The sequence below is a fragment of the Thamnophis sirtalis genome, unplaced genomic scaffold (assembly GCF_051295495.1).
Source record: "Thamnophis sirtalis isolate CommonGarterSnake01/CBP01778 unplaced genomic scaffold, rThaSir2_p1.2 scaffold_12, whole genome shotgun sequence".
Lineage (NCBI taxonomy): Eukaryota > Metazoa > Chordata > Lepidosauria > Squamata > Natricidae > Thamnophis > Thamnophis sirtalis.
The window spans coordinates 28,695,613-28,719,700 of record NW_028261392.1 but is presented as its reverse complement, the minus strand read 5'-3'; the positions used below and the strand labels follow the sequence as shown (position 1 = coordinate 28,719,700).

General features: G+C 41.3%; 2 protein-coding genes and 1 long non-coding RNA gene across 6 annotated transcripts in view; 2 read left to right on the top strand and 1 right to left on the bottom strand.

Annotated features, from left to right (window-relative positions):
* Nucleotides 1-1,011: 1,011 nt before the first annotated feature.
* On the bottom strand, nt 1,012-8,192 carry ING1 (inhibitor of growth family member 1). 4 transcript variants are annotated; one of them, XM_087726481.1, is made up of 3 exons: nt 7,795-8,192; nt 7,415-7,459; nt 1,012-2,835 (listed from the first exon to the last, which is right to left on the bottom strand). In XM_087726481.1, the coding sequence occupies exons 2-3, from the start codon at nt 7,440-7,442 to the stop codon at nt 2,132-2,134; spliced, it is 732 nt and encodes a 243-aa protein (XP_087582607.1). In that variant the 5' UTR covers nt 7,443-7,459; nt 7,795-8,192; the 3' UTR covers nt 1,012-2,131. The 4 variants fall into 4 exon arrangements, with proteins under 4 accessions (XP_087582607.1, XP_013915865.1, XP_013915863.1 ...); XM_014060390.2 differs by having other exon boundaries at nt 7,415-8,192; XM_014060388.2 differs by lacking the exons at nt 7,415-7,459; nt 7,795-8,192 and adding an exon at nt 6,524-6,744.
* Nucleotides 8,193-8,416: 224 nt separating this feature from the next.
* LOC148043275 (uncharacterized) lies at nt 8,417-10,387 on the top strand. Its single transcript, XR_015698212.1, has 2 exons — nt 8,417-8,617; nt 8,808-10,387. It is a non-coding gene; the product is annotated as an uncharacterized LOC148043275 (long non-coding RNA).
* Nucleotides 10,388-13,089: 2,702 nt separating this feature from the next.
* CARS2 (cysteinyl-tRNA synthetase 2, mitochondrial) overlaps nt 13,090-24,088 on the top strand; it is a 31,620-nt gene continuing 20,621 nt past the window's right edge. The window contains 6 exon segments of the mRNA XM_014073713.2: nt 13,090-13,509; nt 14,949-14,999; nt 16,540-16,657; nt 20,201-20,272; nt 21,369-21,474; nt 22,483-22,566. Coding sequence (XP_013929188.2) covers nt 13,205-13,509; nt 14,949-14,999; nt 16,540-16,657; nt 20,201-20,272; nt 21,369-21,474; nt 22,483-22,566 — 736 coding nt within the window. The 5' untranslated portion in view covers nt 13,090-13,204.

Here is a 24,088-nt window from a genome sequence, read left to right as displayed (position 1 = left end):
AATTGTGTCATCCTTGAATTTATATCTAGATAATGGATGCAGATTATGTTTTTATAGTCTACAAAAAGCCTCATGTCTGTTTGCAACCTTCAATTGGGTGAACTTGGAAGCCATAAGGCAATAATTATTGAAACAAGATAACTCAAATAGGCAATCTTTTACAATGCTGAGACCCATGACATATCACATATGAGAAAGTTGTGGTCACTTTAGAGCCATGTGGTTGCACCCAGATTCTCAGGTTTCCATGCTCCCAGACAGCTTTCCGGAAATCAATGGGAAACCCATCAAGTACTGTGATTACAGACACTTCCCCATAGAAAGTCTTTGCTTGTAAGAAGCAAAGGGAGAAAGGGAGAAAGTCAATGGGGAAACTGGCAGGGAAGAGTCCCAAGTTGCCCACGTCTCCCCCACCCCTTCCCCAATCCTGTGCTCATGCCAGCCACTTGCACAACCCCTCATTCCCTCCCCCATTCAGCAGTAGCCAGTTATTACCTGCTGACTTCAGGCTTGTAACTTCTGGTTGACTTTGTGATCCTCATGGGAAAGTTGGTAGGAAGTCTAAACTCCGGATGTCACAGGAAGGGGGAGAGGGGGAAGGGAGGAAAAGAAACAAGACTTCCAATGCTTCCTGCCAGTTTCACAAAAGGAAACTCAATGGGGAATCTGATGGGAAGTCAGAAGTCACTCCTACTGGTTGTTTTTTTCCCTGCCCATGGTTTCTTTATTTAGGTAAGGAAATATCTCTGAAGTGACGACCCAATGGGTCATGGGTTGTCTATATGTATATGTGTCTAGGCAGAAAAAGCCTGATAGAAGAGGGTGGATGTGTATTCACTCTCAGAAATTAGTGCTGGATTATTTAATAAAATATGCACTCTTCTTTATAGGACTATATTGATCATTTATAAAACATTTACTTTTTTCTAAATGTGCAGAGATTAAAATATATGTTCAGAATCCAGTGCATTCAAGACTAAAGGAAAAACAAAAGGAATAGTAACACAGATGTAAACTGGATTATTCAATTTGTTTAATTTATTCCGTAATATCACAACTGTACAACTTTCATACATACATAAGGAAATGCATATCGACTACATCATGGCATGTAGATGCATTTCCAATTATAATACAATTAAGTGCAACTCCACTTGAAAATGTACATTTGTACAACTTATACAAAGTAAAGACTGCTACACTATTATTCTGTGACAGTATAAAGCCTTGATTTATGTTAAGTTTCACTACTAAACCATTTTCTGGTTAAATACAAAATATACTAAATCATTTTTAAAAGGCCTTTCTGGTAGTTGGCCAGTATATAAAATATGTTGTGTAAAATTTAACCGTCTGCATTTTAAAAAATAAGCTTGTAACATGTTGTCATTGAGAGCTATTAAGAGTGACACATTTAACAGGAGCCATGCTGTAACTTCTTTTCCTTTGCTATTGCATCAATCACCATCAGAAAAATTCACCCTGATATAAACATCTGTCTTAGAAACCAAAACCCACTGAAAGCAATGGTCTGTAAGATGTATTAATAGGGTGTATGGTGATCTCTCATAGTTTTAGAATTATTTTAACTGAAACAAAGAACACATACTTCCAAGTAAATAGCCATAAAACCAATTCAGAGTGAAGTGTGTTTAAACCAACTAAAATAAGGTGGTTTAAGCACTCTAGGCTCTTCATTTGATTGTACTTTTCATTGAACTTGCAAAGTAATGCTGCTTTATTCAAACTACAGAATAATTTTCTGGAAAAACAAGACCACATTCTTCTACAAGGAAGAATGGAAATGTTATTCAAGTTTCCATCTACATTTTCACTGGTGAAGTCTTACCAGCTTGTGAAATATATGTTTTTTATAAGATGAACCTGAACATTATTACATGTTAACATTATTATTTTGCTCTATGCCTTGACCAACAGTTCATTTTTTGCTAACAACTGTATCAAAGGAAAAAAAACCAAACGTTTTTCCTACTGCCATTCCTATGACAAGAATGGTTTGATGTATAAATCCTTTAAAAATATACATTTTACAATCCTGCAACCTCAACAAAAAGGTGAGGCAGGAAATAAATATCAGTTCTCAGGGCTTTATTTGCTTCTGATCTAGAAACTACCTGTTGTAAGCTCTTTCTTTTTTAGATTTCTCCAGGGCTTTGTCCATTGTTTTCTCATTTTCTCCTCTACATTTGGGACAGTACCACTTGCCTTTGGGTTTATGATTGAGTCCCACACAAGAGAAGTGAAACCATTCAATTGGGCATTCGTCATTGTCACAGCCTATCATTTCTCCATAGGAGACCTGGTTGCACAAACAATAGGTTGGTTCATTGGGATCAATGGGCAGGTCTGCAGGGGAAGCCTCCCTCTCTGCTTTGGTCTTAGACCTCTTCTTTTTCTTGGAAGTTTTTGCTTTCTTCTCCTTTGGTGTTCCTGAAGTGATGTCATCATGATCATGATTATTAGAAGCATTCTCACGGTTTTCATTATTTCTTTGCCTCCTAGATCGCTTATTGTTGGGCTTTTCTGCCTGAGTCAGTGTTTCATTCTTTGATTTATCTTGATTAGCCTTACCACTATTTCCAGTAATGTCATTAGTCTCTTGACAGGTTTCAAATAATTCTACATGACTATCAACTTGTCTAGTTCTGTTCTCGACGAGTTCTACCATTTGGCTGACAATCTGGATCTTTTCATCTCCCAGTTCTTGACTTCGTATCAGTGCCCTTTGAATACAATGCAATAATCTTCTCTTTTGTACTGCATCTGTTTCCCGTTTGAATTTTTCATAATAGTCATCGAGTTCTTTTAAGATCTCTGTAAAGAAAGAAAAAGGTTATTATTTGTCAGCTTTGTACACAACACAGAATTGATTAAGCTTCATCAAACAGGTTTGCTCAAATAAAAAACTCCCAAAACCTTTCATCATGTAACTTGCTCTACTTCTAAGCACCACTATTTGGAAAAAGAGATGTGTAATTTCTTCTAAATCGAGCTTGACTGCTGCTGATTTCATGGACATGTCTTTTTGGTTTTCCTGGCAACAGTACAGAAGTGGTTTCTTACTGCTTTCATCCAGAATGATTTTTTATGAATTTCATTATCTAGCCTATAGCTCTTTTACTGTATTACTTGGAAGTCTCATATCAGATTATTTATTATTAGCATATGGCATTGTTACATTAACCAGGACACCACAATATTATTGCAGAGTAATAGTTTGGGTGGCAAGGTATCAGATCTGTTGTAGGAAACAAGGTGCGCCACAGGAGGGCAAGCTGGCTTCACACAAGAAAGACAGACAAGCAACTCTTCCTGCAGCATCACCTCTCCCTCCCCATAGCTGCCATGCAAACAGATGCTACGGCCGTGAAGATTCAGAGCCGGCAGGAATCTGGTGCACAGAGATTCAACTCGTCTCCCTACCAAAGTGGTACCTATTTATCTATATGCATAGAACATGCTTTTGAACTGTTAAGTGGACAGAAGCTGAGGCAAGTGACGGGAGCTTACCCCGACACGCAGTGCTAGGATTCGAACTGCTGGAGCAGAGACCATCTCCAGTGTCATTAAGCCAATGAGCCATGGCACCTCTTCACATTCAGATGCTAACCAAGCACAAACCTGTTTACTTTTCCATCCCAGACAAAATCATCCAGGGACTGTGGCATACTGAGATATAAACTGGAGCCTGGAGATAAAAATATTGGTGGTATAAATTGCTGGTAAGCAAACAAAACAAGCATTCCCTTGTTTCTACTAAACTTGTTGCTTCAAGATTTTACTCAGTGGTTCTGCTTCAAGTCACCATAGTTTATTTTGCTCATTATTTAGATATATGCTTCTATTTGTATAAAGCAGTGTTTCCCAAAGTGTGGTACGCGTACCCCCAGGGGTACGGGAAGAGTTTGGTGGGGGTACGCATTAAGTCTAAAAAAAGGAACAGACTATTGGACGTGGAACCGCATCTCAGATTAAAATTAACAACCAGGGAACCAAATTATGATGATCTGTCATCTCAACATAAACAATTTCATCCTTCTCATTGAATCAAATAAATGTTCTTTATAATATAACTTTCGTTTATTTTGCGTATGTACCAAAAAAATAAAAAAAATGATTTTTATTAAAGCATATGTTTTTTATGAGGGGTACTCAGCGTTACGAAAATTATAGAAGGGGTACACATATGTCAAAAGTTTGGGAAACACTGGTATAAAGGAAAAAAGGTAAAACTGACTTGAGCTTCTTGGTCACTCCATGGACATGTAGTTCTTTTAAAGCATCACAGTAATAGTTTATAACTGTCTTCTTTCATTTCTTTTTGGGGGGAGCAGGGGTTTTCCCAGTACTGGGAATTTCCTGGTGGCCTCCCATCTAATTTCTACTTATTAAGTAATTTAGCTTTTAAAATCAGCAAGGTTGTGAGGTACTGCCACCTAGCTGAGCCGTTAATGCATTATTCGCCTCTAAAATATAATATGTGATGTAATAATTCATGCGATGTAAACACTGCATTTTATTATCTTTGCTTCTGTTGATTATATGCTGCGCAGATTTAGCCACCGTTTTTACTCTAAAATCCGAGCAGTCTTTTGAACTATTTGTAAGCCATCTTGAGGAAATACATGGGGGTTTCCAAGGCCAGAATATGTCCGTCTCTTTTAAATCAAGAGGGGGCAAAACATAGGAAAAAAATATAATATCCATTTCGTGTAATTTACATGCAAAAATCTATCCTGCTGACTTTCGTTCTCAAACATAAAGCAGCGCCATTCTTGAAACTGAGGCGACCCCTCTTTCTCTCCCTCGTGAAGGCCGTTCGTTCCATCTGTCCCCGTCTTTATTTTAGACCAGGGCTTCAAGGGGTCCTCTACGTATCAACCCAGCGAGCGAAACGAGACATACCATTGGGCAAAAGGGAAGAGAGCAAAAATAGATTTGCCCCTCTCTTGCTTCGGGAAAAAGAAAAAGCCGCCGCTGGCCAGCTTAGCGCGTCCCTTCCTTAACCGCCAAGTCCCGGCCGGAGCCTGAAGTAAATTAATGCGCGCGCGGGGGGGGGGGGACGGGACGAAAGAGAGCAGACACCGCCCCCACCCCGCTTCCAGGGCAACAGCCAATTTCGCGGATAAAGGGGCGGGGCCATCCCAGAGCACAAGAGGCCTCCCCGCAGCCGCGGCGTCGCTGAGAGGGTGGAGCTGAACCAGCAGAACGCGCGCAGGGAGCGGGAAAACAAGGACCCTCAGGCCCCGCCCCGTCGCCGGGAGTGTGCGCTCGCGTCCGCTCCCACATTCGAAAAAGACCTTCTTCGTCCCAGCTGCTTCTCTTATCCTCAGCCAATCAGAAGCGCCTCCCTTGCCTCTCCCTCCCCCCCGTCTCCTTTTCAGGCAACGAAGCCACTCCCCTCCCCGTCCCTCCCACAGGATGCGATTTCGAGGACCATTGTTCTTAGAAGGGAAGTGGCGGTAGGCGTGAGTGCGTGTATGTCTGTTTTTCTCTTTACGTCTGTCTTTAATAGAACGTACGTGAAGAGCAGGAACCGTCCAACCATCCAATCAAAGTTTAGCAACTCCCACCACAGCCCGCCTGTGTCGAAACCGTCCAATTAGAATAAGGAATTATACCAATAGCCCACCTTCCAGCTAAAAACTATTCCCACCAATCAGGAGGGAAAGCCCCAAACCAACCTCCACCTCCTTGAATGCCAATGTTCCAATCAGGTCCCGAGGGCGGGCAGACGACAGCCTTCATCTACCACATCAACCCATTAGTCACCGCACGCCTTCAACTCTTCCTTCAACTAAGCAAGCCAATCAATCGCAGAGAAGCAGCCGGGGCAGTTCGAACTATTAGAAGAAACCTCCGCCCTGCCGCTCCCCCCCCCCCCTCATCCTCCACCCTTCGGTCTGTCAGCGTCACTACGAAGCGAAGATCGGTAGAGGGGATACTAATCATTGAGCAACAGGGCGGGGCCAAAGCGGCTTCCTGAGGGAAGCTCCACCAATAATAGCAAAGGAGGCGTGGCGAGTACAATCAGGGAATGACGAGGAGCTATAAAAGCCCTGTGACGGCGCTTTTCACTCTCTTCTTTTAGAGCCCAAGCGCAGAGGCGTCTCCCTTTAGCGCAGTCGAGTGTGCACCGCGGGTTGAAATGCCCGCCCTTGTCCTTCAACCCTCCTCTCTTCCGTATTACCCCTCCTCAAACAGCCGTTCATACCCGCAAGTTGACGCTTGTCTCTTTCCCTTCTCTCTCGCCTTTCTTACACACACTCGCTTGCCTTTTTGGCGCGTCTTACGGAGGGACGGCACATTATTAAGTCCTCACTACAAAACAAATACTTGCTGCTCCTATCGGAGTCCTCCCTAAGCGCCGCAAACCCGACCCGGTTCCCCTCTCCTCCTCCAGTTCACCGGTGGAAAATGAGTTTGAACGTGCCAGGGGCACTCCGGTGTCACCTCCGCTAGCTGCCGTCGCACTCTTTTCGCCGCTCTCCACCCCTTTTACCTCTCACAGCACCCGGTGACAAAGGACTTCTCCAGCTCTTTAACTCCAACCACCATTTCCCGGGTTGCAGAGTGAGAGAGGGAGGGAAGGATCTAGCCTCCCCTCCGCAAGAGCTGCAAAACGCGGCAGGAGTTTGGGAAGGGGGAGGCCCTCCGCACATCCCCAGCCCACACGGGATTTATATAATCGGTTCCCATCACTTTCCACTCCTTCTCCCTGCAGAATTTGGGCGAGAGCAGCCCGTTTTTGAAAGCAAATCATTGAAAAAAAGAAGAGGGAACGAAGGCTACAATACAAGCCCGGCCCACCCCTCGCACACTCCAGCTAATCCGCCCGCCCGCCCTCTCTCTCTCTCTTACTAGCACCCTCTCCTACTACAGCCATTGCGAATACTAGAAATTCCTCAATGTGGTGCCCCGGTCAGTCTCTCTCGCCTTCTTCCTCGCCGCTGTCCCACCGTCCCCCAAAGCAGCCCCTCTTCGCCGGGGGAAGAGGAAGAAACAGCTGCCTCCGTGCCCCACGCGTCCGGATTTTCCTGCCCCTCCTCTGCCCCGCTTCGGTGCCGCCGCCTTTTTGTCCAGCATTTTTTACACCTAAAAAGCCAAGTCCTCGCTTCAGAGCGGAGGACCGAAAGGAAGACCTTTTGTTCCGCCCCGAGAGGGGGGAAAAGAACTGGGTATCCCTGCAGAGCAAACCCCCCTTCTCTACTCTCCTTGCTTTCCGCTCCTCTTCTCACTAATAAATAATCCTGATAATAAAAGCCACCCTCTGCTTCAAGCTAGGGGGGACGCAGGGAAAAGGGACCCAAGAGACCATCTCTACAAACAAGGCAAGCCGAGGTGGCTTCTACAGACTCTCGTCCACCAACACATAAAAGAGAAAGCTCTTTACCTTGGTATTTGGCATCAATTTCCCTCATCAGGGAGACATTTCTCTGCAGATCGAAAGGCAGCGATTCGATCGAGTCCAGGTAATCCTCCACATAGTTCGCTAAATGGAGCTGCTCTCCGTTGGCAGGATTCAACATTTTCATCCGGCCGAAAATTGTGGGTATATGTATGTGTGTGTGTGTGTATCTCGTCCTCTCACCCCAATGGGCGAGAGTTTTCCTTTCCAGCACAGCAGCCCCAATGGCAGAGACTCAGTCCTCCGCCGCCTCGGTGCCTCTCTCCGGTTCCTCGATCCAACCGAGAAAAAAAAGAACCACCAGAAAAGCTACATCTGAATCTTTTCTTCCCCGAACAGGCAGTCCACACAGTCCGCGAGTCTCTCCAGCGGCAGTAGCAGCTGATTGAATGGCTGTCGTTGTCGGTAACTCACCAAGGAGGTGGTAGGAACAATCGGAGGGATGTGTGTGCGTCTCCGTGTGAGTGTGTGGACAAGAGAGGGGAGGGTGGAAAGGGAGAAGACGGGTCTAAAAAAAAAATACACAGATCTCCCCCGGCAGACAAGTAAGATCCGCGCGGTAAAATTGCCTGGCAGAAGGAAGAAGCCGCGTCTCCCAGTGCGTGCCGCTGCTCCTGTGCACTGCCGGTGATCTTAATGCAGCTTGCTCTGTACGCCGCACTTGATCCAACGTGGAAAACCCAAATACCAGTTTCAAACACTTGGGAAACATTCAACCCCGCCAGCTAGTGCGCGTGCGCAGCACTCCCATTGCAACCCCCCCTCCCGCTCCGCAAGAGCGGCGGCGGCAGCAACACCCGGGACTCCTGCTCAATGCGCCGCTTTCTCTACAGTTGTGCTGGGCTCTCCCTCCTCCCCAGAAGGAAGTGAGACCGCGGGGGCGGGGGAGCTGCACGGGGATGGGGTTTTGTGCATGCCCAGCCAAATACAGCTTTCTGACGTAGTCATGTCTCGGAGCGGAGTGGGGGGGGGTGTCGCAAACGCAATAGTCTTTCCTTTTCCCTTAAAAAAAAAAGATGGGGGGGGGCTGCGCTGCGCCGCCTCCGCCGGAGCGGGAACTCGGGCCGCGTTGGCCATAAGGCAAAACAAGAGAGAGAGAGACGTCTGAAGTTGGTTGCCAGCTTTTGAACGCCTCCGCCGGAGCCTTTGGATCGCTCAGCACCGCCGACCAGACAACGAGCAATGCTGGTAAGAGTTGGGGTGGTTGGTTTTGGGTTTGTCGGTTCCCATGGCATAAACTTGGCAGAACTTGCGGCAAAAAAGGGCTATGGTCCTTGTCAGCCTGGGCATCAAGCTGTATTGATGGCCAGAGAGGAAGGGATGTATGTAGCCCTTGGCTCCCTTCCGCCTCTCCTCTGCATTGTTTCGTTTCTCCCAGTTTGCAGGAGTTTCCCGAGTTAAAAGGAGACCGTCTCCTTCCCTGCTTGAAGTTAGCCACGGCCTCTATTATTATAATCCCAACACTGACAACAGGATGGCCCAATCCGCCGCCAGGCTGTTTCCCACCCCTTTGCTTTCTAATCCAGTCACAGGCTGCGGGTTGCAGAGCCGGAAAAGAGGAGGCAAGTAAAAAATCGGTGCATGCGCAAATTGATGACTTGTGAATAAAATGGAGGGCGAAAAGATGTAAAAAAAAAAGTAGACTACATTTCGCTGTACCTGTTTCCTTTTTTTAAAAAAATGCCTTTCATTTTTTTGTGATGCCGCATGCGCTCGGATAATGGCTATTGGACTCCGTGGAGGGGTAGCCCCCGTGCTTTTTAAGATTGCCTAATCTGAAAATAAAAGCACTCAGCCGCAGAAAACAAGACTATCTAAGTGGAACAAGCTGGTTGCTTTCCTCAGCCCTGATGATACTTATTATTTGAATTTATCCAACTGCAGTACCCTCCTAAGCTCAAATCCATGTTCAGATCCCCAGGTAGTTCTGCTGTCTGGAAACTAGATTTAGGTTGATGTAAAGATAAAAATTGAACAAAGAGAGAAAACATCTGGAAACAGCTTTAAAGCCAATAGTTAACTCCAAAAATATATTTAGTTAGCAGTAAATGTAATTGTCAGATGCCTGCATAAAAACAACTGCCTTGAAAATGGTTGAGGATGTAAAACTGACAGGTGGAAGAAAAGGGATGCCTTGCTGAAATAGGCAGTATAGTGAAGAGTCATTCTTAAATTTTCAGATATTTGTTCACTGAATGTTGAAGGGATATTGAGTTGTTTTTACAATCATCATATTCACATATTACACCTTAAAAGTTAACTGTGTTTGTAGGCAAACAGGTGTGTGGTGGCAAATTTTTATTTTTTGACATAGACTTAAAAATGTAAGATTTTGAATAACTATACTGATAATAGATTGCACAATGAAGATTTGAATAGATTCATTTTTAGACTGCCTTGATCACTTTATACATATCTCAAGGAGGCAAATTGACATTATACTCCTTCCTCTTCCACAACAACCATGTTAGGTGGATTGGATCTGAGGGAGAGTGACTGGCTCAAAGTCACCCAATTCATGCCTAAGGCGAGACTACAACCCAGTCTCTTGGTTTCCAGATCAGTACATTAATCACTACACTGTAGTGTAGATAGTGACAAAGTGTTTGTTTTACATTCTCACCACAGGTGAGAAATAGTATCCTCTCTGGTGCAGGTGATCGTCACTGAAATAGCTACCCTTCAGTCCATAGAGAAAATAGCAGTCTATGTAAAAGAAAGAGGTGCATCACCTGCTTCTCTTGAATAGAGATTGTAAAAGCAACTCCCAGGAAATAAAAATACTATTTTTTTAAAAAAATCAAGGGAACCACTGATTAATGACCTTGGAAGTCACTTCCCCTCAGCCCAGCTCACTTCACAGGGTTGTTGTTATGGGAAAAATAGGTGGAAGGTATGCTGGATATGTTCACTGTCTTGAATTATTTGTGAAAATAATAAAAGCAGGGTATAAACAAATGCTGAATCTCATGTCTGAATTTTTTTTGCCTGCTGCAGACAATCTGCACACCAGATTCATGTGATATCTTTGCAGTGATTATGCTGTGGGTACCTAGCAGTTCAAAAGCATGCAAATGCGAGTAGATATATAGCTATCACTTTCGTGGGAAGACAACAGCATTGCGTGTGCCTTTGGCATATAGTCATGCATGCCACATGACCATGGAAGCATCTTCTGACAACACTGGCTCCATCTGCTAAGAAACTGAGATGGGCACAATCCACTAGAGTAGGACATGACTTGACAGGAGAAATCTTTACAAAAATTCACAGAAGCAATTGTCAACCATTTGACTGAAAACCTAGACCCATTTGGTGCTTTAAAAAAATTGAGATGCCAAAACAAGCAGCTGTAATCAATCAGCATGCAAAACCTGCAGACAAAAGGAATAAGCACAAGCAATTTTACTCTTTCTAAACTAGTTAATAGGGGAAAATAGCACATTTTTTTCCCTAACATATAAGAACCAGAAAAAAAGGGAGTGGGGATAGAACTAGCCCTTTTTGTTTCATACCAAGTCTGAGAAGAGAAGGAATGGATTTGCCCTTGCCTAAGAAAGTATGTTTCTCAGTAGACACAATTTCACTCTGCTGCTTAAGCCACAACCATACATATGGTAACAGGAAGGGAGGAGTTTTTATAAATGATAAACCGCATGTGTTCAGTGTTTTCTATTGTAAGATTTGCTGCTTCTGAGTTTCCTATAAATAGTTTGTATAAAATCTTCTGAAAAATCATAAACCTTGAAAGCTTTAAATAGTGCTTATGGGTTTATAGGAACTTATTTTTGTGTGGGGCAATTAACTACAATATTTGTGTGACTTCAAGATAAAGATCGATAATTATTATATTGAATGAGACTTTTCTCAATTTGGGAAACTTTTTCTGACTAATCTGTAGACTTAGATATAATTTCCATTTCAAAGAAGAAAAGCAGACCTGCAAACTGGTATCTTAATTCAACTTGATTTGTTTACTCAGAAATAGATGTATAAGATGCTTTGTATTAATAGTTTTAATATACTTTATTAGCTACACTCAAGTCAATTTTAGTAAGACTTGTGTCTGTTCAGTACTTTACACTATAGATGCATAGATGCACACATTCATACATATGATCTAGGATTAAAGATGCAGGATGGACTACAAACCACAGCTATTGTCTACAGGCTCAATAATTATTTGCTTCAAAGTTTTGGGATAATTCTGGGATATAAATGATTGCAATAAATATTTTCTTTTTGGTAATATTTTTTTATTTCTACAGATGCATAAATTGTTTTAGTTGTAAACCATTCTGGCATGTCTAAATAAAATTAGAGAATATGAATAAAATTAAAGCACACTTCCAGTGTATTAGTAACTCAGTAACTTCAATGGTACTTATGATCATATATATATATTGGGATTCATTCTGAATTACATCAAGCAAGACATCACAAATGTGTGTGTGTGTACAGGTAGTCCTCAACTTACAACAGTCATTTAGTGACTGCTTAAATTTACAACTGCACTGAGAAAAGTGACTTATGACCGTCTTTCAGTTACGGCTTTTGCCTAGGGAGGGGGGTTGGACTAGAAGACCTCCAAGGTCCCTTCCAGCTCTGCTATTGTACTGTATTGTATTTGCATGATGTGATCAAAATTCAGATGCTTGGCAACTGGTTCATATTTATGACCAGTGCTGTGTCCCAAGGTCATGTGATCACCTTTAGCAGCCTTCTAACAAAAGTCAATGAGGGAAGCAGATTCACTTAACAACCGGGTTATTAACTTCTTAACTGCAACAGTCCCATAGGCATGACACGGCATTCTGGGTTCCTGCTGTTTAAACCCAGAGTCTTAAGCTGCTGTTCAGAGCCTTTATTTCTCATATTCCTCGAAGAAGCTCACGGTGGCAGACGTGGGATTCAACCATCACTTCCATCTCGCTAAAAGTCTGAGTAGCACTTAAAAGCCACGCTGTCCGAAATCATGCAGTAACCCCGAAACTGAATAGGGGCTGAAGCAGGATTTTCTCCTGCCAAGATTCCACCCAAGGAATTTTATCAGCGAGTATTATTTCCGAATAAAGCTGTGGAGATTTGCATTATATTTCAGATTTTAAAAGGGCGAATACCTACATCTGTGGTAGGTAACTACAACCACTTACCGCTTGCCCATACCCATACACACACACACGTACGGTGTTTTCCCTCCCCTTGCAATTCAGGCTTACTCAGAAGCAATGCCCCGTGCGCTTAATCGGATGCCTTCCCTGGACAACGTTGCACCAGTTTTACTTTCAAGTCTCCGCGGGGGACTATTTCGCGAGTTAACACGGGAAGCCACGCAACTTTCAAGGTCACCGGCAAGTCTGGAAAGGGAGTTTAGGGGGAGAATCGTGTAATGTGTGAAAGCCATCATCCCGCTGTTGTCGACCGCTTCCTCGCTTTCTCCGCCTCTCCCTTACTAACGTAGGCAAAGAACCACGAAAGCTCCTCCTTTTCCTGCCGGACTCCGCCTGTAGCTACCGCTCTCCTCAGCGGCAAACAACCGGCGCCGGCTGTTCCTACCGCCGGAGTAGGCTGTGCGGCGCTTCCTTCTGCCGGAGAGCTGCGGCGCCGAGAGAGCCCCTCCCTCTGGCTGGGAGGAGGGAGGGAGAGAGGGAGGAGGAGGAGGAACAACGCGCCGGGGTCTCGCAGTCGTCTGGGCTGCGCGTGTCTGGATTGGCTTCGGTGCGAGCAATAGAAGAGGAGCCGGTGCTGCGGCGGCCTCCCCGCCGCAACGAGAGCATGTTTTGCGCTCCTTTGCTAGCCCGGCCTGGCGGGAGCTGCCTGAACGCCACCGCTTCTCCTTTGCAGCGGCTGGACGTGCGTCGGTGGTTGACTTCGGCGGCCATCGGGGCTCCGCCTGCCGCTCCAAGGAAGCGCCAGCCGCTGGGGGAAGGCTCCCGCAGGAGAAGGTGCACTGCGAGTACCCCGGAGGTCGGGACGAAGTGGATCAAGCCCAACGGCCAAGACACCGGGATCCAGATCTACAACAGCTTGAGCAAAAGCAAAGAGCCCCTTATCCTGGGAAATGCCAACGTGGTGACTTGGTAGAATAATTAGAAAATTGTCAAATCTGCCCTGGGCTACTGCTAAATTTTCAGATCATCCCTCCCCCTCTTGCAGCTTATAGAAGCAATGAAATAAACCCATTTTGTTGCTGATGGAGATGTAGTAAATGTTGGGGATAGGCGGTGCGGGTCAGCCTCCCCTATTGAAGGTTTTTTTGACCCAGGGCTTGTAAAACTACAGGCCTTCTCAATGGGAAGCAAAAGCAGTACAGTAGTACAAAACTGGATTGGTCAATTAAAAAAAACAGAACAATTTATTTCTCCCACTTTTATAAAAAAAAGTGAGTAGAATAGATTTGGGCTCTTATTGGGGATTGCAGTTTAGGCCCTAAAATGGCAGTGTTTTGGCTTGTGGAATTTGGAATTTCATCTGTCCCCAAGACCTTAGTGGCCTTCTGCTGAACATGACCTTGTAGTGAAATAGGCATACAGTATCTACCTTCCAAATAAAAAAGAACCCTGTCTGATAATGGTCAAGCAGGTGGGCTAAGACCTGGAATATTAGCAGAGGCCAAGGAGTAGTTACAGATGGAAAAAAAATCATGTGCCAGCTTCTGGTAGAAAAGTGTACCATATCTGACCTGGGACTGCAATTAGATGGCAGGAAATAATTTGAATGTCCATATCTACTGTCGTCTAATGATCTTCCGAAGCTTTGCTCAGATATTTTATATTTAAAGCAGAAACAGAAAAGCAGAAAATGTAAAGATATCATTAAATAACATGTGCTAACAGATTTGTTGGCCTAAAAGTAAGTGATCAATTCCTGACCACTTTACAGACATATTAATATCATTTACTTGGCCAAAACAGAAAAATTGGTTTGTCATTGTCTTTATCCAGGGACCCCTTACTCACCTTCTACTTTGTCATCTAAGATTGACTAGGTGGTACTATCTAATTTGTGGTGTAGTGATGTGTAGTATGCATAATTAGTTTTTTTTTACCTACCATGATTGCGAATTATTTGGAAGACTTAATGTAAGGCTGGTTTAGACAAAGAAATGGGTAAAAATAAAAACCGAACTCTTGAGGCTTTCTGGAAGTACTTTATTGTTTGCATATCAAAGATGGTGATTCTTAAATCCCCCTGGGCTTGAAGCAAGCTCCTTATCTAGAAGTGATTTAGTTATTGCAGGTTGTCATTCTGCCTTTATAACCTCTTCTTTGGAAAATTGCCATTGTTCACTTAGGCCCTAATTAAGATGGTAAATTTTTAGCAGGTTTAGTGTGGCCAATAAGATATGACTCTTAAAATATATTTCTTAGTGAAGTTTCCCTAGCAAGATCACCATAACCAGATTATGTCATCATCCAGGGTCAGTCATTGTGGCTGATGTTGAACTTTTAAAAACTGTTCAGTGATGTAACTTTTCTACTTGTATCTCTGATTTTTGTCACTTTAATTTGATTTGCAGGTATAGCTGTGGACCTACTGTATATGATCATGCACATCTTGGGCATGCTTGGTGAGTTTTAATTTTATTTACATTTGCACCTCACAAACTTCTCTAAATATAGACTATAATTAGCAGCAGCATCCATAGCAAATTGTCTTGCATAGTAAAACGTTGACATTTGTGTGGTGCATGCAAATGCCATTGCAGCCTTCTTTTGTAACATCTGCTCAAATTGCAGATGTGCGACAGTGTTGCCATTTTTATTATTCATTTATTAGATATTTATCTTGTCCTTGATCTCCCCATAAATGACCATTTTATTGGATAAATTAGCATTGATTAGCTCTTTCAACAAAGAAAAAACAGGAGTTAGTTGAGTTAATCCTGATATTTTATTTCTTTATAATGAAAGTCTCATTAGGTTCACTAATCTCAGGAAACTACATAGAGAATTGCCAAAGACATGTAAATGGATGAAGATGAGATATAGCATGATAGATGACTGATCAGGGAGGTTTGCAGAGTAGTGTCTATGACACATGATCAAAGCCCTGCCCCTTTTTATGTTTGTTGTGACGACACCTTGTCTTTTCTAACACCCACTTACACCCCTTTCACATTCATTACCTTTGCTCTAAAGCAAAGGAAAGCTGAAATAAGATCATAACACAGTTGTGTTTTCACTTAGCAATCACCTTACTTAATGACCAACTTGCTGGTTTAAATTGTAGTCACTAAATGAGGACTATCTGTATTTTCTAAGTTAGAAGTGATTGCCTTGTTTCAACAGTAATAGAACTTCAAGGAAAATTATAAAATTACTAAACTACTTATTTATCAGCAACTTAGGCCTGTTTATTTAGGGCTTAATCAAGATAAGGGGCTTGTCTTACATTGCATGTTAAAGAAAGTTTACCATTCTGGTTATTGCATGTTAATAGTGGAGCTTATTTCAGAATTTATAGGTGTAAGATTGCTTTGTAAAGAAATTAAAAAAACATCATATTTAATAATAGCTATAGTTAAAAATAGATGAAGTTTGTATAGAAATGCCACTGTCTCTTAAATTTTGTAGCCTGTTTGCCTAGAATTCCTTTCTGTGCATTTAACAGTTCAAACGTCAGATAAAGTTATGGAGGGGTTAAAAAAAGTTGTTGTGGGATCTTATACAATCTGGAGGATTTGCTGTTGATTGACCTGGTTCCCAATTGTTATCTGTAGCAATGGTAAAGTATCTCCTCCTTTACCTAACAAATGAAATCTTAAGAACATAGGATAATAATTTTTGTATCAAATGGATAAAAATTTTGCTCAGTTCCTGGCTTTATAATTATTTAATTTCAATTGTAGATGATTTTAAGCATCTATCAGAGACAGATGTGTGTTTATTGAACATTTGATATCTAATTAAAAAGCAGTATAGAATCCTGAAGCTTTCTTATTGCAAAAAAACCCCTACATTTTATGTCACAGTAAATCTTCCAATGTACCATAAGATTCGGTTGTTCTAATATATATTGGATATATTCAGAGAGCTGAAAATGATGATCAGACTTTATAAAACCTGTCCTGCCCTAACACATTCATGATTTTTCCCTTTGTATTTTAGTTCCTATGTAAAATTTGACATAATTCGAAGAGTAATGACAAAGATATTTGGAAAGGAAGTAGTGATGGTGATGGGGATTACAGATATAGATGATAAAATAATTAAAAGAGCAAATGAGGTAAGCATATCAGTCTACTTTACACATATTTTAGAATGTATATCTACTTTGTATTGTGTATTACTTTATACATGTTTTATTACTTGGTATATAAAATCTGTCCTGAAATGTGTGTTCCTCTTGTATTGTGCTATTTGCAACATATCCAAGTTAAATAGTAAAATACAATTGATCTGTTTGAATTGATTTTTACATAAGCTGAAAATACTTGAAACCCTTTAAATTTATTTGTTTATTTAGTGAACATATTGGTAGGTCACTGCAATCAAAAACTACTCAAAAACACAACATAAAACAAACCCCAAATAGAAACAAAAAATACAAGTACACTAGAGTACAAAAGTAGAAAGAGAATCAAATATGGCAATAACAAATCAAATTTGGAGGAAGCTCTCTGACAAAAGTCATATTTTAGAAGCTGGTAGAAAACCAACAAGGGGACGCGATGGCTCAGTGGCTAAAACACTGAGTTTGTCAATCAGAAAGGTTGGCAGTTCGAATCCCTAGCGCCAAGTAACGGAGTGAGCTCCCGTTACTTGTCCCACTTTCTGCCAACCTAGCAGTTCAAAATCATGTAAAAATGGAAGTAGAAAAATAGGAACCACCTTTGGTGGGAAGGTAACAGTGTTCTATGCGCCTTTGGCATTTAATCCTGCCGGCCACATGACCACGAGATGTCTTCAAACAGCACTGACTCTTCAGTTTTGAAACGAAGATGAGCACCAACCCCTAGAGTCAGGAACGACTAACACATATGTGCAGGGGGAACCATTACCTTTACCTAGAAAAGCAACAGAAAAGGAGCCAGCTTGATTTCCACAAGGAGGCTTTTCCAGACAATATTCAATACTGTAGCACAGGGGTGTCAAACGGGCGGCCCGTGGGCTGGATGTGTCATATGCAGGCCACATCAACCTCAGCTCTGCAAAGGGAAGAAATACCATGTGACGGCAACGTGATGCAGCATATTTGATACCTGTGCTGTAGTAGAAAAGCGTCCTCAGCTGCTTTATTTAATATTAATATTTATTTATAATAAATAAATCCTGATTTATTTATTACATTTATATTTGTTGTTTTCCAATGAAACATTCTGCTTGGTTCAGAGAGACCATGATGGAGAAGTTTCTCTTAATTGCAGTTAAGAGATGGAATGGGATGCCATGAGGCAGAGTTTCGTGCCTGGCTTTATGCCTAAAGTGGGACTAGAACTTCCAGTCTCCCAGTTTCTAGCCTGATAGTCTCAAGAACTACCCCAAACTATTTCACTGCTTTTCCAGTATAAGGCACACATAACATTCATGCTACAGAACCATAACATTCAAGACAGGCTACCAGTTTCCTGTTAGGAAACAATTCAATTAGTGTTGCTTGGTAAACAATTGATGTATTTATTTATTTGTCTCTTACACAAGGGCATTTATCATAGTAGGTTTGGCATTAAGTGGCTGGGATATTTTATTTTCTGAAACAATGAATTCCAGAGATGAACTTGAAAAGTGGTGGTGTTTGTAGTTCCATTGTTTTAGGAATACTTCAGAAAGAAAGCCCAATCAACTAGAATTACATAAACAGTGGAAAGCCATCATAATGATCGTGGTGAGCAATCAGGCTTGAATTTGAAGTGAAAATCCTCACTTGAAATGACCTTCTCCTGGCTTGCAATGTCACAGTTGCTCTATCAAATGATTTGGAGAATCCTTCCAAGTAAGTGAGCAACCCCTACAACAATTGCAGGATGAGGAGGTCAAAGCTTAATGTCAGGGGAATATTTTTTGTCTGATTTATAGATCAGCACATTTTTAATTACTCCATATTATTACTTTAATTATGCTAGGTTACAACAATAATTGGGGCCAGGAACTCTGTTGCTTAGTGATGCAATCATAAAGCATGATATGGAATGACTGCATTACATAGCAAGGACAATTCTGGCAATCCCAGTTGCTATTGTGAAATGAGGACTGTGCAGGTCATTAAGCTAGGATCTCATGTCATCAGAAATTCCTGACTTTGCTCATAGGAAGCTAGTAGAGAATGCCAGAAATAATGATTATATGGCCAGGGGACCCTCTGATGACTAGAACTCCAAGGACCAGTCATATTATTTATGGCTTCATTCAGCAGCACTGAACACTTGCTGAATAAATGGTTATAGATCAAAGCCTACTTGTATATATTTCAAATATAAATACACTATATTGCCAAAAGTATTCGCTCACCCATCCACATAATCAGATTCAGTTGTGAGCGACTGAATCTGATTCAGATTCAATATAGTGTATATACACATATACATACATACATATTGATTGATTGATTGATTGATTGATGGACAACCCATGACTTGTTGGGTCATTGATTCAGAGATACTTCCTTATTGAGTGCCTTCAACAGTGGCAGAGTTTCTAATATAATGAAAAAGTTCTGCCTTGAAAGTAATCTGAGTTGAATTGTATAGCGCAGTCAGACAAGGAATTTCATGTTTATGACATTTTGGATTGCGTCATAAAATACCTAATGGTCATCTTTATGTCATAAAATGTTTTATAACATTTGTCAAATTTCAATTCCATGAGAGTCATGGGTTCCGGATTTTGGATGCTTTCTATAAGTTAGTTCATTTGAGCTACCCTGGTTGAAAAAGTTTTGCCCTATTATGCATCAATTAACCTGAAGGTTAAGGAATCAGAGTATTAATATTATATAGATAGATGTATAAAATTAGTAATTATTAAATTACTAATAGTAATTTAATAATTACTAATAGTGTGCAGCAGCTGCCAAAAAAGCCAACACAGTTCTAGGCTGCATAAACGGGGATAGAATCAAGATCACATGAAATGTTAATACCACTTTATAATGCCTTGGTAAGGCCACACTTGGATACTGCATTCAGCTTTGGTCACCATGATTTAGAAAAAATGTGGAGACTCTAGAAAGAGCGCAGAGAAGAGCAACAAAGATGATTAGGGGACTGGAGACTAAAACATATGAAGAACGGTTGCAGGAACTGGGTATGTCTAGTTTAATAGAAGGATTAGGGGAGACATGATAGCAGTGTTCCAATATCTCAGGGGTTGGGTTGCCACAAAGAAGAGGGAGTCAAACTATTTTCCAAGGCACCTGAGGGTAGAACAAGAAGCAATGGGTGGAAACTAATCAAGGTGAGAAGCAACTTAGAACAGAGGATAAATTTCCTGACAGTTAGAACAATTAATCAGTGGAACAACTTGCCTCCAGAAGTTGTGAATGCCCAAGACTGGAAGTCTTTAAGACGATGTTGGATAGCCATTTGTCTGAAACGGTAGAGTTTCCTGCCTAAGCAGGGGGTTGGACTAGAAGACCTCCAAGGTCCCTTCCAACTCTGCTATTGTATTGTAAATCATAAAAGTCCTGTTGGAATGGATCTTGAAGATTCTCTAGGCCAGTATTTTTTAAACCTTTTAGAAGAACAGTTGGGAGACCTCTTAGGCATACCTTGATTTCATAACTTCTGTGAGCTCTTGATACATGACTTAATCACTTGTTGTTTTTTTATAGATGGAGATCTCCCCAGAAACCCTTGCTCGTTTTTATGAGGAGGACTTTAAACAAGATATGGCTGCCTTAAAGGTATAAACATTTAATTGATATGCTTTAATGTTGAATATAAAAATTATTTTGTCGCAGAGCTGCTAGGACCAATAGGTGGAGAACTCCTTTTGGCTCATGGTCTGCCTTAGTTGTAATAGCAGTTGTTGAACCCTCTTTATTTAGCTTTGTAACTATACTTTAAAACCTTTAAGAAAAAAATTATAGGTACAACAGTGGATAGGTTGTGGCTGATATCTGTTTCTGAGAACCTTAACAACAAAAGAAAAAAACAAAATAAGTGGAAGCAGCATCTGTATGGAATGCAGATGAAGTGGAGGGCAAGCAGCGAAGTAGGTAGAGTTGAAAAGAAAGACAATGTCTGCTGATTCAGAGAAAGGGACATTTAAGTTAGGGAAATGAGGCAAAAGCTAAAAGAGAGGGAACAATGCCAGGAGACAGACAAAGGAAAAGGGGCTAAGCAGGTGAACAGATACTAAAGTTGGAAAGATAAGAAGAAGGTGAGATTGAAGAAGAGAGGAAATAGTGGAGGGAAAATGAGGTGGAAATAGTTGAATCATAGGCTTGGAAGAGAAGGCCTTGTAGTTCAAACTCTGCTCAGACCATCCCAGGCCTGGGAATCTGGAAGTGTTATCAAGTCTTTGCAACATTTAGATTGATTTGTTATTGTTGGGTTTGATTTTATCCCCAGTTACAGATGACATGTGCATTGTTGTATCTACACTTTCATGGTTTTTATGCTGTTTTAATTATTGTTAGCTGCCCAGAGTCATGAACTTGAGATTGTATCTTAAAAGATTAAATCATGGCAATGGGACCAAAGTTTATTAAAACTGAGTCTGTATGACAAGAGTTAATTCTTTCCAATGACTATCTGATTCTCTGCCTACCCAGATTTTCATTTTGACTGAAAAGGTTACATGAATGAGTAACAAAACATCTCAGTTTTAATAAACTTTGGTCCAGTTGTCATGATTTAACCTTTTAATATACTCAGTTCCTAATCGATAATCTCCTTTAGAGATGGTCCGTTGCTCTTGTATCACTTTAATCATCTCCTTAATATATAGTTATTAATCATCTCCTTAATATATAGTTCTCTTTTTTTTTTACATAGGTCCTTCCTCCCACAATTTATATGAGAGTAACTGAAAATGTTCCTCAGATAATTTCTTTTATACAACAACTTGTTACTAATGGATATGGTTATGCAACTCAACAAGGTAAGACTTCCCAATCTTAATGGTAGTCCTGTGATGTGTTTGCAGTTGTTAGTATGTTGCTTTGGAATTGCCTGGGGCATCCCTGGCCCACCTGTATAGATAAGGTGAGTGTTAGTAACACTGTTGCATTTGTGCATTAGTGCTAACTTTTTTATTGATGAGATTGTGATGCATGGCTTGTTGAAAGACAGTATCAAAGGAGGCAGTATAGGATAACAGGCTAAATTGCTAAGTGAGGGCTTATCCACCCCTGCAGCCTTTCCTCTGGCTTCTCTATCACTTTGTACATTCCTTACCACCCACCACCCTTTCCTTCTTTCTCTTTGCTTGCAGCGTACTATTTTACTGGCAAGGGACTTTGGAAATAATTGGGTGTAGAAACATGGATAAACCATTTTTAAGAAACAAATTGACCTAACACCAGATTTATCATTGAACAAAGAGTAACTGATTCTAATTTTTGCTTGTAGAATATGCTTCCCTTCACTGATTTCGGAGACTGAGAAATCTGCATCCTTGGCATGGTCTTTGCTTCAGTGTGTTTTGTCCCTTAATGCAGTGTTTTTCAACCTTTTTTGTGCAAAGGCACACTTTTTTCATGAAAAAAATCACGAGGCACACCACCATTAGAAAATGTTTAAAAAAATTAACTCTGTGCCTATATTGACTATATAGGCGGGTGTTTTTCCCACGGCACACCTTACACTATGTCACGGCACACTAGTGTGCCACGGCACAGTGGTTGAAAAACACTGCCTTAATGTATTCTTGTCTCTTGGGTCTGCTATGAAATTTCTCCTGCTTTGATACTGAAATGTGGGCAGCTTAGGCTACCTGCCATCATCTCCAGGGAACAGCATACCCAGGAACATTGTTTTGCATCTTGTGTATAATATGGGCGAGCCTGAATTGTTTCCTAAAAGTAGAGGCATTGATCAATGATTCCCTTGAGCAATATACCAATTTTCCCCATCTTTATAATAAGATCAAATTGTTTATTTCCGACAGGTAATGTTTATTTTGATGTCCGTTCTAGGGGAGCCAGATATGGAAAGCTAACGAATATTTATCCTGAGACCCAAGAGGAATTTGGTATGTTATTGACGGTTACTGACGTTCGTACAAGTTTATTTATTTTCTTACTATACATACTTCTTCACTAAGATTCTAGGAAGTTTGCAAATGCCATAAAATAATCTTAATATTAACCAACCCAGGGTAAAGCAGTAACGGCAATATAGCAAAAATAAGAGGACTGACTACCTTAAAAAAAACGTGTTTCCTGTAGCCTTTCCTAGAACTGTAGACTTGACCAGTTGTAGAACTATTTCCATAACGTAAGATTTCCCCACAAGTTAACTTTATAGTTATCTTGGCAGATGCATAACTGAGATAAGACTATGTTTCTTATAGTTTGTGTCATGAAAATAATTTACATTTCTGTGAACTCATTGGATTCCATAAGAATTTTGATAGTAAATAAATTGCATAAATAAAATGAGTAGAACCAAATTGGAAACAAGATGAAAATTACACACCAGCTTCAGTATGAGCCGAGGCGGCTCAGTGGTTAGAGCAGTGATGGCTAACCTTTTTGTTGTTGGGTGCCAAAAATGCGAGGGCATACGGGTGCAATAGCGCACGCGTGTGCCAGCACCCATAATGCAACACCACCACCCCCCCACATGCGCATGCATGCACAACAGCCCCCCCCCCCCCCCACACACACTACTAGCCTCCAAGCTGAGCTTGGTGTTTCCTCCGAGGGGCCAGGGAAAGCCTTCGGAGCCTGGGAAGGACAAAAATGGTTGTGGCCCAGTAGTTGGGAACCCCTGGAGTAATACTTTCTTTAATTATCCACTGCTGGATCAATAACTATTCTTTTACATTTACTATAACTTGATATTTTCAGCATTAGAGAACATATCCCAGCAATTTAAATGGGAAATTGGAAGACTCAAGAAAGATAAGGGTGTGTGTACCCCACTCAATCCTGATCTCTTATTCTTTCATTTTCATTCTTCATTTTCATTCAGTTTCAGATCTCTTCAGTTTCATTCCAATGCACAATGCTAGCTACTGCTAATAATTCTATCTAAATTGAATTGACATTGAAAGTTTAATGCCTGAGTTAGCAGTAAGATAAACTGCACGGACAATAGGTGGTGCTCACAGATCTAGACTTTTTAAATTGTGGACATGTAGTTCTTAACCTACAACCACAATTGGGGCCAAAGTTTCTGTTGTTAAGCGATTCACTGCAGTTGTTAAGGGGATCACGTCATTTATTGAATCTGACTTCCTTGATTGACTTGGCATGTCGGAAGCTGGCTTCACAAATGATGATCATATGACTGATGCTGCAGCTGTCATAAATACATGCCAGTCAAAATGCCTGAATTTTGATCACGTTACCACAAGGATGCTGTGAATCATAAGTGCTATGACTGGTCGTAATCCCCCCCCCCATGCCATTGTAACTTTGAACAGTCACTAAATGAATGGTTGTAAATCGAGAACTCCCTGTATTTGGGATTCCTTCTTGTCATTCAGCTAAATGAGGCCCATGATGTCTACACTACAAGTCCTGATGGATTTCTTTCAAACATTGAAT

Coding starts and splice junctions, on each gene's coding strand:
- ING1 (XM_014060388.2), bottom strand. CDS start 6,683: ATGTGCGGAGGGCCTCCCCCTTCCCAAACTCCTGCCGCGTTTTGCAGC. Junction 2,836..6,523: donor GTCACCGGGTGCTGTGAGAG/GTAAAAGGGGTG, acceptor CTTTCTTTACAG/AGATCTTAAAAGAACTCGAT.